At 37.4% G+C, this 15,271-nt stretch overlaps 1 protein-coding gene across 2 annotated transcripts in view; it reads left to right on the top strand.

The window, feature by feature from the left end:
- The window catches only part of LOC104750509 (midasin-like), a 33,524-nt gene that overhangs the window by 5,636 nt on the left and 12,617 nt on the right, over positions 1 to 15,271 (top strand). The window contains exons 18-57 of one of the 2 annotated variants that reach the window (XM_010472307.2): positions 661 to 2,315; positions 2,721 to 2,743; positions 2,865 to 3,072; positions 3,168 to 3,272; positions 3,365 to 3,670; positions 3,865 to 4,058; positions 4,141 to 4,195; positions 4,486 to 4,636; positions 5,366 to 5,439; positions 5,620 to 5,761; positions 5,857 to 5,955; positions 6,037 to 6,137; positions 6,229 to 6,318; positions 6,392 to 6,457; positions 6,578 to 6,742; positions 6,846 to 7,053; positions 7,130 to 8,001; positions 8,109 to 9,617; positions 9,704 to 9,881; positions 9,968 to 10,030; positions 10,397 to 10,476; positions 10,557 to 10,805; positions 10,914 to 11,046; positions 11,123 to 11,208; positions 11,303 to 11,388; positions 11,594 to 11,735; positions 11,824 to 11,913; positions 12,033 to 12,156; positions 12,349 to 12,503; positions 12,597 to 12,710; positions 12,813 to 12,962; positions 13,053 to 13,232; positions 13,316 to 13,498; positions 13,595 to 13,696; positions 13,774 to 13,998; positions 14,080 to 14,199; positions 14,289 to 14,370; positions 14,458 to 14,588; positions 14,669 to 14,833; positions 15,062 to 15,137. In XM_010472307.2, the coding sequence (XP_010470609.1) occupies positions 661 to 2,315; positions 2,721 to 2,743; positions 2,865 to 3,072; positions 3,168 to 3,272; positions 3,365 to 3,670; positions 3,865 to 4,058; positions 4,141 to 4,195; positions 4,486 to 4,636; positions 5,366 to 5,439; positions 5,620 to 5,761; positions 5,857 to 5,955; positions 6,037 to 6,137; positions 6,229 to 6,318; positions 6,392 to 6,457; positions 6,578 to 6,742; positions 6,846 to 7,053; positions 7,130 to 8,001; positions 8,109 to 9,617; positions 9,704 to 9,881; positions 9,968 to 10,030; positions 10,397 to 10,476; positions 10,557 to 10,805; positions 10,914 to 11,046; positions 11,123 to 11,208; positions 11,303 to 11,388; positions 11,594 to 11,735; positions 11,824 to 11,913; positions 12,033 to 12,156; positions 12,349 to 12,503; positions 12,597 to 12,710; positions 12,813 to 12,962; positions 13,053 to 13,232; positions 13,316 to 13,498; positions 13,595 to 13,696; positions 13,774 to 13,998; positions 14,080 to 14,199; positions 14,289 to 14,370; positions 14,458 to 14,588; positions 14,669 to 14,833; positions 15,062 to 15,137 (8,937 nt within the window). Of the gene's footprint in view, positions 1 to 660; positions 2,316 to 2,720; positions 2,744 to 2,864; positions 3,073 to 3,167; positions 3,273 to 3,364; positions 3,671 to 3,864; positions 4,059 to 4,140; positions 4,196 to 4,485; positions 4,637 to 5,365; positions 5,440 to 5,619; positions 5,762 to 5,856; positions 5,956 to 6,036; positions 6,138 to 6,228; positions 6,319 to 6,391; positions 6,458 to 6,577; positions 6,743 to 6,845; positions 7,054 to 7,129; positions 8,002 to 8,108; positions 9,618 to 9,703; positions 9,882 to 9,967; positions 10,031 to 10,396; positions 10,477 to 10,556; positions 10,806 to 10,913; positions 11,047 to 11,122; positions 11,209 to 11,302; positions 11,389 to 11,593; positions 11,736 to 11,823; positions 11,914 to 12,032; positions 12,157 to 12,327; positions 12,504 to 12,596; positions 12,711 to 12,812; positions 12,963 to 13,052; positions 13,233 to 13,315; positions 13,499 to 13,594; positions 13,697 to 13,773; positions 13,999 to 14,079; positions 14,200 to 14,288; positions 14,371 to 14,457; positions 14,589 to 14,668; positions 14,834 to 15,061; positions 15,138 to 15,271 lie in introns of both variants that reach the window. The other variant, XM_019238163.1, reaches the window with a different exon arrangement.

The following is a 15,271-nucleotide window of genomic DNA, read 5'->3' as shown; positions in this document are numbered from 1 at the left end:
ATCTATTACAGCCTCTTGTTGATCTACTTTTGTTTTCCAGTCACATGATCGGTCTAGGTTTGTTGAAACAAGCACATCTACACGGTTACTTGAGAAAATAGCTCGCTCTGTCGAGTACAACGAGCCAGTTCTCTTAGTAGGAGAAACAGGGACTGGGAAAACAACACTAGTTCAAAATCTTGCACACTGGATCGGACAGAAACTCACTGTTTTGGTATGTTTTGACATAGAGTTTTGTAGTAGTTATCATAGTGGTTTTCTATAATTTCTAGTTTATTCTTTTAGTTATCGTAGTGTTTTCTATAATTTCTATTTTACTTTTCTGCAGAATTTGAGCCAGCAAAGTGATATAGTTGATCTACTGGGAGGTTTTAAGCCTATTGATGCAAAGATTATGTGCACAATGCTGTACAATGAATTCAATGAATTGGCAAGAGCTTCGAAGATTAAGGTAGCTTTACATTTTAAACTTAGTCACGCATTGATTTCCTCCTGCACTCATTCTTAACGAGATATGTTTTGGAAGAAATTTAGCATGTTGCTGGAGTAAATAAGTCCTCTTTATTTTTGGTATCCAGGATGATGCAAGCATTATGAAATATCTGCAAAAACATTTTAGAGCCAAGAAGTGGGATAAGTTTTTGGAACGGTTAATAGAAGCTACTGATGGCATTGGTAAATTTAGGGAAGAAAGGTCTGGTAGAAAGAGAAAGAAACCCGAAGAGATTGTGAACTGGGCGCATCTGTCGAAGAAAGTGAAGAAGATTCGTCACCAGATATCTTCAGGTGGAATGGTTTTTACCTTTGTTGAAGGTGCGTTTGTGACTGCCCTCAGGGAGGGGCATTGGGTTTTACTAGATGAAGTGAACTTAGCCCCACCGGAGATATTGGGCAGGCTAATTGGTGTTCTTGAAGGAGTGAGGGGATCACTTTGTTTAGCTGAGAGAGGGGATGTAATGGGCATTCCCAGACATTTGAATTTCCGTTTGTTTGCCTGTATGAATCCAGCCACAGATGCTGGTAAGCGAGACTTGCCATTCTCCTTCCGAAGCAGATTTACAGAGTATGCTGTGGATGAGAACTTATCTGATGCTGACCTGGAGATATTCGTGAGGCGGTTTTTAGGTGGACGTGAATCTGACAGTAAGTTAGTTGGCAGCATCGTTTGCTTTTACAAAGAAGCTAAAAGGTTATCTGAAGAAACCTTACAAGATGGTGCTAATCAGAAGCCACAGTATAGCTTAAGGTCTCTTTACCGTGCGCTAGAATATGCGATAAAAGCAGAAGGTATTGGTGGATTTCAGAAAGCATTATACGATGGATTTTCCATGTTTTTTCTCTCCCTATTGGATGCTTCCAGTGCTAAGATCATGGAACCAATAATAAAACGTATCTCTGGGGGAAATATCCGAAGCCAACCACTTCAAAGATACTTGGGAGAATTAAAAGGCAGTTCTGATAAATTTGTTGAGAGTTATGTTCAGACGAAGAGTATAATAGAGCATCTCAATCATTTGGCGCATGCCATTTTTATCAAAAGATATCCTGTTCTCTTACAAGGACCAACATCCAGTGGAAAAACAAGCCTTGTCAAATATCTTGCAGCAATAAGTGGAAACAAATTTGTTCGAATCAATAATCATGAGCAGACTGATATCCAAGAGTATTTAGGTTCCTATATGACTGATTCTTCAGGGAAGCTTGTATTTCACGAAGGAGCGTTGGTGAAGGCTGTCAGGGGTGGGCATTGGATTGTATTAGATGAACTTAATTTGGCTCCATCTGATGTCTTAGAGGCACTAAACAGACTGCTTGATGACAATAGGGAGCTTTTTGTGCCTGAGCTGAGTGAAACAATCTCAGCGCATCCTAATTTTATGCTCTTCGCTACGCAGAACCCTCCAACTTTATATGGTGGGCGAAAAATACTGTCCCGAGCTTTTCGCAATCGGTTTGTGGAGATTCATGTTGATGAAATTCCAGAAGATGAACTTACTGAAATTCTTTCTAGGAAGTGTATTATTCCCAACAGTCATGCTTCGAAAATGGTTGAAGTGATGAAAGACCTGCAACGCAGTAGGCAGACTAGCAAAGCTTTTGCTGGAAAACATGGATATATAACTCCAAGAGATTTATTTCGGTGGGCATATCGTTCCAGGACTTATAGAGACGGTATATCTTATGAAGAACTAGCCAGAGAAGGGTATTACATTCTTGCAGAGAGGCTGCGTGATGACACTGAGAAGGTAGTTGTTCAAGAGGTGCTGGAGAGACATTTCCGTGTCAGTCTTACCAAAGATGATTTGTACAAAATGGTAAGTTATGTTGTCTAGTTTGAAACGTTTCTTAAAATTGTTTTCAGATAATTGATGATGTAACAGCATGTCATGCATCTAGCTAAGTTGTCTTTTCTTCTTGGAACTAGTTCATTTTAGGTTTCCTGAAATTTGTTTATATTGTAGGTCTTTTAACTTTATATATCAATTGTGAACTGCCTGTTTCATGAAAATTTCTTGTTCTTGATCTGTTGTTTTACACTTATAGAGCCACTTACCTTCATTCCGATAGATTATTTTTAAAGGAAGCTGTAGGTCTCACTGCATTATTATTAAGTTTTACTATTACTCAATCAGTACAAAGTTTTGCTATTCTTACATTATTCTGATATAAATAATGGTTTCTGTATTTTTTTGTTTTTTGCCTTTGTTGTCTTACCCCAGGAGCTTCCAAGTTTGGATTACATGTAAATTCTTTTCCCCTCCTAATTTTTCTATAATTGAATCATTTTTTTCGAGCTTGTTTGTTTAATCCTTGAACAGTCTGATTTAAATTTTATGGTGCTATTATTTTCAATTTTTATATAGACAAAACAGAAAATTCACATGGACTCAAAGTATGCGGAGACTATTTTTTCTCATCAACCGTTCTTATGAACTGCACGAGCCTGTTCTTCTTGTTGGTGACACTGGAGGAGGCAAAACAACAATCTGCCAAATACTAAGCGACTTAAAGAAGAAAAGATTGCACATCCTTAACTGTCATCAATACACAGAAACATCTGATTTCCTTGGTGTAGGCTTATCTTTTTTTCATCTTATATTTCCGAACTCCAATGCTACACTGTTACTTCTTTCATTTGCAATTTCTAATGTCAGCCTCTTTCTTAGGGATTCTTTCCTGTGAGAGACAGATCAAAATTAGTCACTGAATACGAGAATCAAGTCAAACAGTTGGAGCTCTCTCAGGCATTGGCGCCTTCTGGCCAAGATATTGTTAGTATCCTAATACCCACCATTGATGTTGGTATTTCACCCGTATTTCTTTTAACGTTGATACTATATTTTCTTGAACATGTTATGTACAGGGTATTTGTGCAGATATTAGTGGAGCTGAATTGTTGATCAAATCTATAGAGGCAGCTCTGGAGAAATACAAAAATGATTCAGTCGTAGGAGCGGCCGTCACACAACAGGATGTTGATGTTCTTGAGAAGATAAGGAACAATATGGTGATGCTGTATCAAAAGTGGAGTTCAATTTTTGTTTGGCAAGATGGGCCCCTTGTGGAAGCGATGAGAGCTGGAAATATCGTTCTTGTGGATGAGATATCTTTGGCTGATGACAGTGTATTAGAAAGAATGAATAGTGTGTTGGAGACAGACAGGAAATTGGTGAGTATTAGTTCACTGCTATTAGTACTTGACCAATTCATTAAAGCTACCCTACCTTCACGTCCATCAGCTAGCCACTCTTTATCATTTTCATTAGTTCTCCACGCTGGTTTTCTTTCTCTTGTTAGAATTTTTTTTATGTCTGTCTAATTTTCCTCTCATATCTTATTATTACTTTCACTTTATCTTTGTAGTCCTTAGCTGAGAAAGGTGGTCCCGTCTTGGAGGACGTTGTAGCTCATGAACAATTTTTTGTTCTTGCCACCATGAACCCGGGTGGTGATTATGGAAAGAAGGAATTGTCACCTGCCCTTCGCAATCGTTTTACTGAGATATGGGTCCCTCCTATTACAGATACTGAGGAGCTCAGACGTATTGCCTTTTCTTGGTATGTGTTCTCCTTGAATTACTCAAAAGGATACAAGTCAATAGTTATCTTGTTGCTAATTCCTGATTTTCTCTTTTCGTAGCCTTTCCGGTTCCAAGGAATCTAATATTGTAGATCCCATTATCAACTTCTGGGAGGTAGTTTCCCTATCCTTTTACTCAATATGTCCTTAAATTCTGTAACCCTAAAAGTAATCAATGGTTTGCGGTTAACCAACATGAACACGACCACATATTTGTGCTGTTGGAAAACAATTTGATTGCTTTGCTTTGATTACTCCAGGCATCTCTTTCCTCTCTCGTCAGGCACAAAATGTTATGCGCTTTGTAATTATCATTTATAATCTTGTGAATGATACGTGATATTATTTAACTGTACTGTATTATATGTTTTGTACATAGATTCAGTTTAGTTTTCTTTGCTACAGTGGTTCAACAGGTTGCAGACTGGGAGAACTCTTACTGTCAGAGATCTCCTCTCCTGGGTTGCGTTTGTCAACATGATAAATGAGAGTATAGGACCAGCATATGCTATTCTTCATGGAGCATTTCTAGTGTTACTTGATGGTCTAAGTCTTGGTAGGTCTTTCCCAAATTCTTATATTTGTGAAGATTGATTGCTATACTCACTTATTCAGCTCTTATTCTTCCCTTTTGTAGCCAAGTTTTATCTGCTCTTGGGAGCTTTATGTTTATTTGATTGCATTTTTGTATGAACAAGCTGACTTTTGAATTTGTCAATAAGATTAGTCATTGATATCTGTGGCTGGGTGTTTAATTTTAGCTTAGGCTATAGTGAATCCCTCACATCCCTACAGAAAGATGATTATTGCCTGGTGTTCCGTTAAAACATATTCTTTATGTTTCTCTAGCCGCTTCTTAGATTGATTGCTCTATCAAATGCCTTTGTCATCTACAGTTTTACATTTTATTGACATCTCTTTCTTTGATGTAATGAATATAAGTACACTGGAATATGTTTAACATCTAAAAAAATAAATAGGCCTACCTAGATTGTTTGCGATATATATCTTTGTAATCTAAACTCATGGCAATGACGGGAACACTTGTACATACAAACAATGTTATGTACTTGTTTTTGGTATGTGCTTTGCTGAATTTGGGTATTCAAATATATTGGTATTCCATCTTGATTGGCTGAATATGTCGTTGGATTTACTGATGTTAGGGTATTCAACTTTATTGAGATTTCATGTTCATTAACTGAGTTAGAGTGGTCATGCTTTTATATTTTTTTTTTACCCAGAGTGTATTTGTTCACCTATTTTTTATTTTATGTTTTGTTAGGAACTGGTTTCTCTGGAAGAGATGGTCAAGATCTGAGAGAAAAATGCTTCGCTTTTCTTTTACAACAACTTCAGGTAAATTCCATCATGATATCACAATGTGTCGCTTCACTTATATTCTAGTAAAACAGTTCTGTTTTGCTATAGGTCAAAAACGTTTTCTTAGCATCTTTAAATTCTTAAACCGTGTTACTTATACTGTGTTTAGTTCTCCAATTGATAGTGATACTCGTTCACTTGACTTTTCTGGTTCAGCTTTTTGGTAGCGATACACTCCCTTTGGAGCTTTCACGAATGGAGCTATATGGCTGGGGTGATACCAAAACAATTTGTGAAGAAAGTAATAGTGTTCGACATGAGGACATGTTTGGCATTGATCCTTTTTTTATAGGCAAAGGTTAGCAAAGGTTATGTTTATATCGTCAAAGTATAGCAAACATGATTATAGACATTTATGATATCTTGTTTGGAACCTACAACTTACCTGGTCAGGTGATGAAAATCCTGAGATTGGTGGATTCGAGTTTTTAGCACCAACCACCCACAGGAATGTCTTGAGAGTATTGCGTGCAATGCAGCTGTCAAAACCAAGTATGTCTCATTAAATTTGGTTATCATGGTAGTTATTGGAGATTGATGTTTGGCTTTAATATTGGAGTATTACTGTTGCAGTTTTATTAGAAGGTAGTCCTGGTGTTGGAAAAACAAGTCTGATATTGGCGTTGGGAAAATATTCTGGCCACAAGGTTGTGCGCATAAATCTATCGGAGCAGGTTAATTTCTTCACCAGACATCAATACTGTGTGTGCTACTTCGTCTGCTGGGCGTCTGTTGGGTACTATAACTTTGGTTCTTCTGATGCAGACTGACATGATGGATTTGCTGGGATCAGATTTACCTGTTGAAAGCGATGCGGACATGAAGTTTGCGTGGTCTGATGGAATTCTCTTGCAGGTTAAAGATAATTTGATGTTAAAGTATGTATCAATTAAAAAATTGCAGACCCTTAATTATGTAATTTCGACAGGCTCTAAAAGAAGGCTCTTGGGTTTTGTTAGATGAACTGAACCTTGCCCCACAATCTGTTCTAGAGGTGAGCAACAAGCCACTAAATATATTTCAGTAAAACTTTTCTTGCGGTAGAACATGTTAAATTCTGTCACCTTTCCACATTTTTTCTTCTGGTAAGTGTTAAGAATATATATCTTTCCAGGGTTTGAATGCGATTTTGGATCATCGTGCTCAAGTCTTCATCCCAGAACTTGGCTGTACCTTTGAATGCCCTCCAACATTTAGAGTTTTTGCATGTCAGAATCCTTCTTCTCAAGGTGGTGGCAGGAAAGGTCTTCCCAAGTCTTTCCTTAACCGATTTACAAAAGTATGCTCCACTGTTCGTTTTATGGTTATGGATGCTCATGATGTCTAATTTTTATTATATTTCCAATTGAAAATTTCATCTAATCCGCCTCAAATGTTTTCAGGTTTATGTGGACGAGTTAGTGGAAGAGGATTACCTCTTCATCTGTCGATCACTTTACCCATCTATTCCTAGTCCATTGCTTTCAAAGTTTATTGCTCTTAACAGACAGTTACATGATGGTACTATGCTACATCGAAAGTTTGGTCAGGATGGCTCACCATGGGAATTCAATCTACGCGATGTGATCAGATCATGCCAGTTTATGCAAGGTAGTAGCTAGATTCATATAAAATTTTCATAATAGCATTTTAGCTTCGACTAATTTGAGTTATCGTGTCGTTCCAGAGGCAATACATGACTTAGAAGTTGAAAGCTTTCTCAATGTTCTGTATGTTCAAAGAATGCGTACTGCAACCGACCGTAAAGAAGTTCTGAGTATCTACAAGGCTATTTTTGATAAAAACCCTTCTATAAATCCCTATCCTCGGGTTCAGCTAAATCCTGGGTACTTAGTTGTTGGAACTGCTGCCATTAAACGAAATTTGACTCAGTCTAATATTGCCGGTGAGAAGTTGAAGATTCTGCCTGAAATCCGTCAAAATCTGGAAGCTGTTGCACATTGTGTGCAGAATCAATGGCTGTGCATCCTAGTTGGACCATCGTCATCTGGAAAGACTTCGGTAATCAGAATATTGGCTCAGTTAACAGGATTTCCTCTTAATGAAATAAATCTTTCGTCTGCGACTGACAGCTCTGATCTACTCGGATGCTTTGAGCAGTACAATGCCTTCCGTAATTTCAGATTGGTGGTTACTAGAGTTGAACATCTTGTCGATGAGTATAACAGTTTGTTATCACAGTCTTCTCAGGATGCCCTTTTGAACAATAGGAGTACCTTAGTTTCGAGTTGGCTTTCCTATTTAAACAAGATTGATTCCTCTCTCGTGGAGAACCCTTCATTCTTCTTGAACGATTCTAAAACACTCTCTGAATTAGAAGACATTGTAAAAAATCTGCAACAGGTCTTGGAGGAAGGTGTTTTACCCGTTAGTTTGTCAAAAAAGTATCTAGACCAAATCTTGAAGACGATATTGCAGCTGCAAAATCATGTGAAAAAGCAGTCTACAAAGTTTGAATGGGTGACAGGAATGCTGATAAAAGCAATAGAGAAAGGAGAGTGGGTTGTCCTCAAAAATGCTAATCTCTGCAATCCCACGGTAATATTATAATCTCGCATGGGTTTGCATGCAAAATTTGTTACCAGTTGGAAACAATTCCGTTAATTTCCCTTGTAGCTAATATCCATCATTAACTTAAATTTCAGGTACTCGATAGGATCAACTCTTTGGTGGAACCGTGTGGATCGATCACTATAAATGAATGTGGGATTATTAATGGTGAACCTGTCACTGTTGTTCCGCACCCAAACTTTCGTTTGTTCCTGTCTGTAAATCCAAAATTTGGGGAAGTATCAAGAGCAATGAGGAATAGAGGCGTTGAGGTATTTATGATGGGGCCACATTGGCAGCTCAATGAGGAAGGCTCAAACTGTGAAGAGTTTGTATTGAAAGGTGTGGAAAGGTTTCTTTCTCTGTCAGGTATACCAGGTTATAAGCTGGTTACTTCCATGGCGAAAGCACATGTTCATGCATGGGTAAATGGTCAAACATTTGGTGTACGGATAACATATCTTGAGCTTGAACAGTGGGTTCACCTCTTCCAACTGTTGCTCATGAATGGCAATCAACTTCTGTGGAGCTTACAGCTAAGTTGGGAACACATCTATCTCTCTTCGCTTGGGGTAAGTGATGGAAAAGAAGTTGTTGATTTTGTGCGTGATACATATTTGTCAGATGTTGAACATTCTGAGCTTGATACATTTATTGGTGGGGGTCTGTGCCTGCCTGGAGGATGGCCAAAGCCTTTCAACTTGAGAGACTTGACATGGTACTCGAGAGAAACAACAGTTAGACAGAATTGCATGTATCTGGAGTTCTTAGGAGCTCAGTATGCATCACATCAGTCTAAAATAAGCTACAATGTCAAATTGAGAGATATGAAGTGGGCTGCTGAGGAACCAAGAATTATTTATACGATTGATTCTTGGAGGTTAAAAAAAGTCTTGTTTCCTAAAGCTTTAATTGGGTCAAGCTGTGCACCGAATGCAGCCAAATTTGAAGATGATTTGCCCACAAAAATGCTATTATTTGCTGCCAACTGGACAATAGAACAGGCAACCGAAGAGGATATTCAACTCTATCTTGCATGGTTTAGTTGGTTTGGTTCTAGACTACAACAATACTGTCCGTTTTTGCTGTGTTTTCTCAATATGTTGAAAGATGAGTTTAAGCATCCAATTTGGAAGCATATATCTAGTTGTCGGAAAAATCTGAAATCCCTCTGCAAATTGGATCCAGATGCTGTTCCAATTCCTATGTTGTCTTCCAAATTGATTAATGTAGCTGCATCAAATGACCAGTCAAAACCTTACAGTGAATCCCTTTTTGAGTCTCTCAACTCAATTGGCGTTCTTCGGCTTTCCTATCAGCAGTGGCTTGCAGAGAGTAACAACAACCGCACCCATGTATCCCCCTTTACTCGGTTTTTGGATTCGCTTTGCGTACTGGAGAAAAAAATTCTTCGCGAAATTGTTGGAGCACCTTCGTTCAGTGTGTTGATTCAGTTGTACACCGAAGTTATTGAAAAACATTCATTCTTTTGGTCTAGTTTGGTCTCATCTTCAGATGAGTATCTATTGTTTTCCTTTTGGTCACTGATAAAAGCTATAAAAAAGTTGCACAGTTCTTTTCCTGAAGAAGTTCAAGTGGTTCTGGTAAGCCTAACTTTCATTTATTCCATTTTCTTTTTCTAAAATTATCATACTGGTTGCTCGAAAATAACATTGCCTTTCTTCTGTAGGAGGAAAGCAAAAATATTAACAATATAGTCTTGCATGGTCACCCGGAAAAGTCTTTGCTATGGGCTTATGGGGGGCATCCTTCCTTGCCTATATCTGCAGAGTTGTTCCATAAGCAGCAGGAATTTCTACGGCTCTGCAGCACAGTTTGGCCACTGAAATCAGAATCGGATGAACAAGGTCTGATATCTGAAACGTTTAGATACTACACGTTTGATTTGTTAAACAACGTCAACTCTTGTCTGATAGTTGTTGCGTATTGACAGATAATCATCTTACCAAAGCCATTGCATTTTCTGGCCCTGAATTATGTCGGCTTGCCTTGGAAGGTAATTATGCCTAATGTTTATTTGCTCATCTTTGTTTCATTTTACGTAGCTTCTCTAATACAAGTACAATAAAACCTAGATAAATCAATATGTTCTGAACCCTACATATATTGTTGTCTTCAAGCAAGGCTTAATTGACTGTTGTGGTTTTATGTAGAACTATATGGAACTGAATTAGAATTCATTGACTGTATAGCATACCAAGAAATAGTGATTGTTTGATATCCTTTTGGAATTTGTGAACAAGTAGCTTAAGAAATTTATTAAAAGTCTTAGCTGAAAGGAAACCCACTTTTTTCTGATTGTCTGATTGTTATGTGATTCATATTGTTGTATTTCTCTACTTATGTCGTCCAAAATATGCAGGTCTTTGCATTTCATCATACATTGCTGACGAAGATGATGTAGATTATGTAGCTGCTGTTCAGCTTGATGAGATCTATCAGGTTTGTTTTCTTTATTATGCTATGTGTAATGACTAATGAGATTTCTCGATTTGCTACTCACAATTAATCATCATCGTCAGACGTTTTTGGAGAGGCTTAAACTAGAGAAGAAGAGACTTGAGGATAGAATGTGTTTCAGTGAGAATGAGAATACTGAAAATAAATCTGCCAGCTGCTGCGGTTTTAGCCCTGAAATTGTGGCTACAAAGTCTGGCTTCAGCAGTTGGGTGGAAATATGTTTTATAGCTAGCAGTGAAAGTTGTTCTTTAGATGTAGAGTTACTTGGTGCACTTCAGCACCTCTTGGTGGCTCAACCTACTGAACATCAGGTTAGTGGAAGTTGGAATCTGCTTTTTTTTTTTTTTTTTCTTATGTTATTTAGTGGGTAAAACATGTATGTGAAACTACTCTTTAAGACTTGCTTTTTTGAGTTGAAGGATTTTGTGGACATTCGAAAACTGCTTAAACCGAGTATCGAATATTCTTTATCCTCATCAAGGCCTCCACAGACTCTTGTAGCTCATCAAAAAATCATGTGGGCAATTGATGCACGTGCCTCTCAACTAGGAGGTAAGCAAAGTTGGATATTCCATTATTTTTCTATGTACTTAGGTGAACTGGCTGATTAATTTTGGCTATGTTGCAGTGGACGCTAAAATTACAAGTTTTGTTCTCGAGATGTGGTACTGGTGGCATTCTTTTTTGTGGAAAAATAGTCAAATCGGTCTCATGGTATTAGATACTAAACTATATAACTTCTATTCACAACATTACTTAGATTGCTCAATTTATAACATCTTTCTTTCAATGTTCCTGGGGCCTACAGAATATCTCAGACACTGACAACTGCCGGTTTCTGTCACCTTCTATGCTGATTCAGCCTGTGAAAACAGCTACTGTTGCTCAGATTCTGTAAGAGATCTCTTTATTTTGTTTTGTTACACGTTGAATACTTTTGCTTGCAGTTTGATATTTCTAACATTCATATGCCACATTGATACATTGTACCAAGACTGCAATGCTTGCTCTCCAGGATAATACTAAAAATGTTAGATGATGGAAACTGTGGTTCCATCAACCATATGATAAAGCTCCTTTTTATTAATGTTTTATGCAGGGAAAATGTATTTTCTGTTAAGGATTACTCTGTTCAATCAATGAAACTTTTTTCTGCTTCAAGACATCTATGGAAAAGTTTACAACCCTATCAGGAGATGCCTGCTTCTTTAATGCCAATAGCACGTTCCCTTTTCCAACAGGTACTGAAATTGTGATAAATTTGATTAGTCTATTTTGTTTTTTTTTTGCCAACTGTGCAATTTTTAATCTTAATTTCAACCTTTGTAGATGATATATGCGCACCAAAAGTCATTTGAGCCAGAAATGTATATGGCAATTAAGTCTGCATTTTTTGCAATTGAGAAGAAGCAGAACATGGTATGATTCTTCAATTCTTCTTTTCCTCTTTCCTGTAAAAAAGATTGGAATCTTCTCAACAGTTTAGGTTCTTTGTGATCATATCTACATCAGTTTACGCTTCTCTTTCTTTTATGCAGGTGGATGGCATACGGTCTCTCATCTCACTGATTGGCACATCAACCCATGAGAAATTAAAATCCGTTACTCACTCATTTGTCGGACCACTAGCTAAATATCTCTATTCTGAGTGCGCATCGAATGGTACTGTTATATATATATATATATATATATATAATTTTTTTTTTTTAATGATCAAAAAAACCTTGGTTACATCAAGTGCATCTATTCTATATTAACTGTTATATATAAACTATAATAGTTTGAGTCCTGACAAGGTAAACCTTCCTCGACTGTTGTAATTATATTTTACAGCTTTATCCTCAACTTTTATAGAATTCTACTCCAATCTTGGCTTGGCGTGGCTTTATCTTGGAGGAATACGCTTCCATCTTTTAAATAGCTTAGATGTTATAGATCCCGCAATGAAGATAACTTGCAAGCTGTTAGAACTAGAAAAGAAAATTTCATCGCTTGAGCTAAACATCAAGGTGGTTTCTCTTTCGCATTATGTAGATTCACAATAGCAGTTGCATATTGTCTGTGTTTGTTTTGTTGATTGGCCTATATCAATTTATTACCAGGTCCGGGGAGAATGCGAGTATTTGTCTGGAATACTTTATTCTGAAAACAATGACGAAAAAAGTGAACGTACATTATATAAGCTCAAAACTGAGCATAAACGATTGCAAAGAAAGGTATATAGCAGCTACTGTACATTTTCCCCCTCTTGGCAGTGTGATTAGTATGTGACGTATCTCATTTTTCCATGTTCACCTTTTTTACCCCTTCTGAAACAGGTTATTTTTCGGTCTGATCCTAAAAAGTACCAGGATTTAAGAAGAGCGCTGGATGAGTTTGCTGGATTTCTCACACGTCCCATAAGTCTCGTCAACGAAATTGAAATGCTTGATTGGAATCAGACTGTTGAGCAGGTTTTCAACTGGCAGGTATGTTTCTCCTCATGACTGTCAATTGTATTCCCTCATGACTATCAATTGTATTTTAGTGGCTTCATTTATAATCCTTGGATTCTGCAGGAGACAGCAACATCTTTTATTGATCGGCTGTCCAGTGACTATTCCGAATATGTTGATATAACTCAGCCAATCCAAGTTTCAGTATATGAGATGAAATTGGGTTTATCCCTCTTTGTATCTGGGGCTCTCTTGGGAAAACTTCTCAACAAATTTGGCATAGACATGGTTGACTCAGTCATGGTATTTTACCTCTTCTTTTTTTCAGAAATGTTTTAATTTGTCATTTCGTGTTGTAAAATTTAATTACTTCATCCGCCTGGCAGGAAACTGTTTATGCCTTAATGAAATTTCCGAGGGGGTCCTCCTTAGCTTCAACTACCTACATCGAATGTTTGCCACCTCTGCACCTTTCTCATGGTGCCGATTCTCGTGCCAAGTCCTTAGGTTTGGATGTTGGCTTGCTGCACAAACTTATCTCTGTCTCAAGTGCCGAAGATACAAGAAAAGTAATGTTTCATATAATTTCCAATTTTAGAGTTATGATTCCCGTTCACATAATGAAAAGATTGTCAAAATCTTTATGTTTTGGTTGATTATTGTAGGCATCTGAATTGCAACTAAAAGTTGCTCTATATAAAAACCTGCATGCTCGTGTTTTGCAATTTGTTGCAAACGCTGGGCTAATGGATGAAGCTTCTTTTGAGGTAAAATATTTGCTTATTTGTATGCATTTGAATACGTTAATATAAGTTATCTAATGTCACAAGAGTTCGATTCGCAGTTACTGGATAAAATATATTTTGAATTGGCGAGAATTTGGATGGAGATGAAGTTACAATCAAAAACAAAGGCTGATAATCTTTCTGGGCTGTACAAATTCCGTTCCCGAGACTTCAAAATTGAGAGTGTCATGGAAGTAGATATATCCGCCCTTGGCAAATATTTCCCAAATGATAGTTTCTCAGAGTGGCAAGAGTATCTGGCTGATGATGATATGAAGGAAATGGTAAACTCTTAAGTCCTATGTTCTACTAAAAAATGTAAATTCTCTTGTTTATCGCTTATGTTTTTGTTTTGCCCTCAACAGACACATATGGACCAGGATGAGGAAAATTTGGAGGATGACTGGAACTTGATACAGGAGCATTTGGATAATATATATAGCACACATAACGAGTTATTTGGTTTCTGTGATCTTTCTGAAAAGGTAATGGAAACATTATTCAAATCTGCAGTTGTTGCATCAGGTCCTGTTACAATTCCATTGTATCTGACACGACAATTTATTCTATTCAGTCTGGAAGATTATGTATTACTGACAGTAGAAGGCTGGATTCATTTACTGATTCCTATGAACTTGGAGTCCACATGATCAAAGGTGACCAATTGACACTATTTGTCGTTATTGTTTAACGTTGTTAACATCTTTTGTTAATTTTGTTACTGGATTATATCTTGATTCCAGGGCTAAGGGGTTTATTTACATCGAGTTTGGATGCAAAACTTGTTCCAGAACACCTTCTTCGTCTTTGCTTGGAGAACAAAAAAACCTTCACTTCAAACTATCAGTCTGCCAGTAAATATAACTTTTATAAGGTCTGCAAAGCTTTTACTTCCTGAAGAATTTCATCTGCTCTTAATTTTACGTCCGGCTTTGTTCTGACTGTCTTTTATAGGACTTCGATGGTCCTGAGTTGGGGAAAATGGTCAAGTTTCTCACTGCTTTTCAACGGAGAATTAATTCGCTCTTGCAAGAACGGGAGGACCATTCTGGTCTTCAGAAGCTTTCTGATGTACTTCGGATGCTCTTGGATATTCCGTCAAGTACTCCTCTGGCAAAGGTATTACTATTTATTTATATACTCAATTCAGTAATAAAAGGTACTGTATCAGTTCGTAACTAAGCAACTCTGTGGTAACAATGTTATGGAAAGTATTAATGCAATGGCAACTTATACCCACGGAAATGGCTGGGCATTGCTGTCACTGTTTGATCTTATATTTTGTTGGTTCATCATAAGCATTAATTAACTGAACCATTATGCTCTTGTTTGCCATTGTTTGTAAAGGCTCTTTCAGGATTGCAATTTCTGCTCTGCAAGGTTCACAAGTTACAGGAAGAGGGATGTAAATTGCCCATCTCTGGTATGGATTTTAATCTTTGTACAATGGGTTGATTATGGCCTCTCTCAGTAATACCAATCTTAGGTGTTATATTGTGTTCTTCTTTTTTGTATCCTACAGATCTTTTGGAGCCAATTATTTCCCTCGCAAGCTCT

The sequence above is a fragment of the Camelina sativa genome, chromosome 16, assembly GCF_000633955.1.
Source record: "Camelina sativa cultivar DH55 chromosome 16, Cs, whole genome shotgun sequence".
NCBI classification, from domain to species: domain Eukaryota; kingdom Viridiplantae; phylum Streptophyta; class Magnoliopsida; order Brassicales; family Brassicaceae; genus Camelina; species Camelina sativa.
Note: the sequence above shows the minus strand (reverse complement) of the source record. Positions and strands in the feature narration are given on the sequence as shown.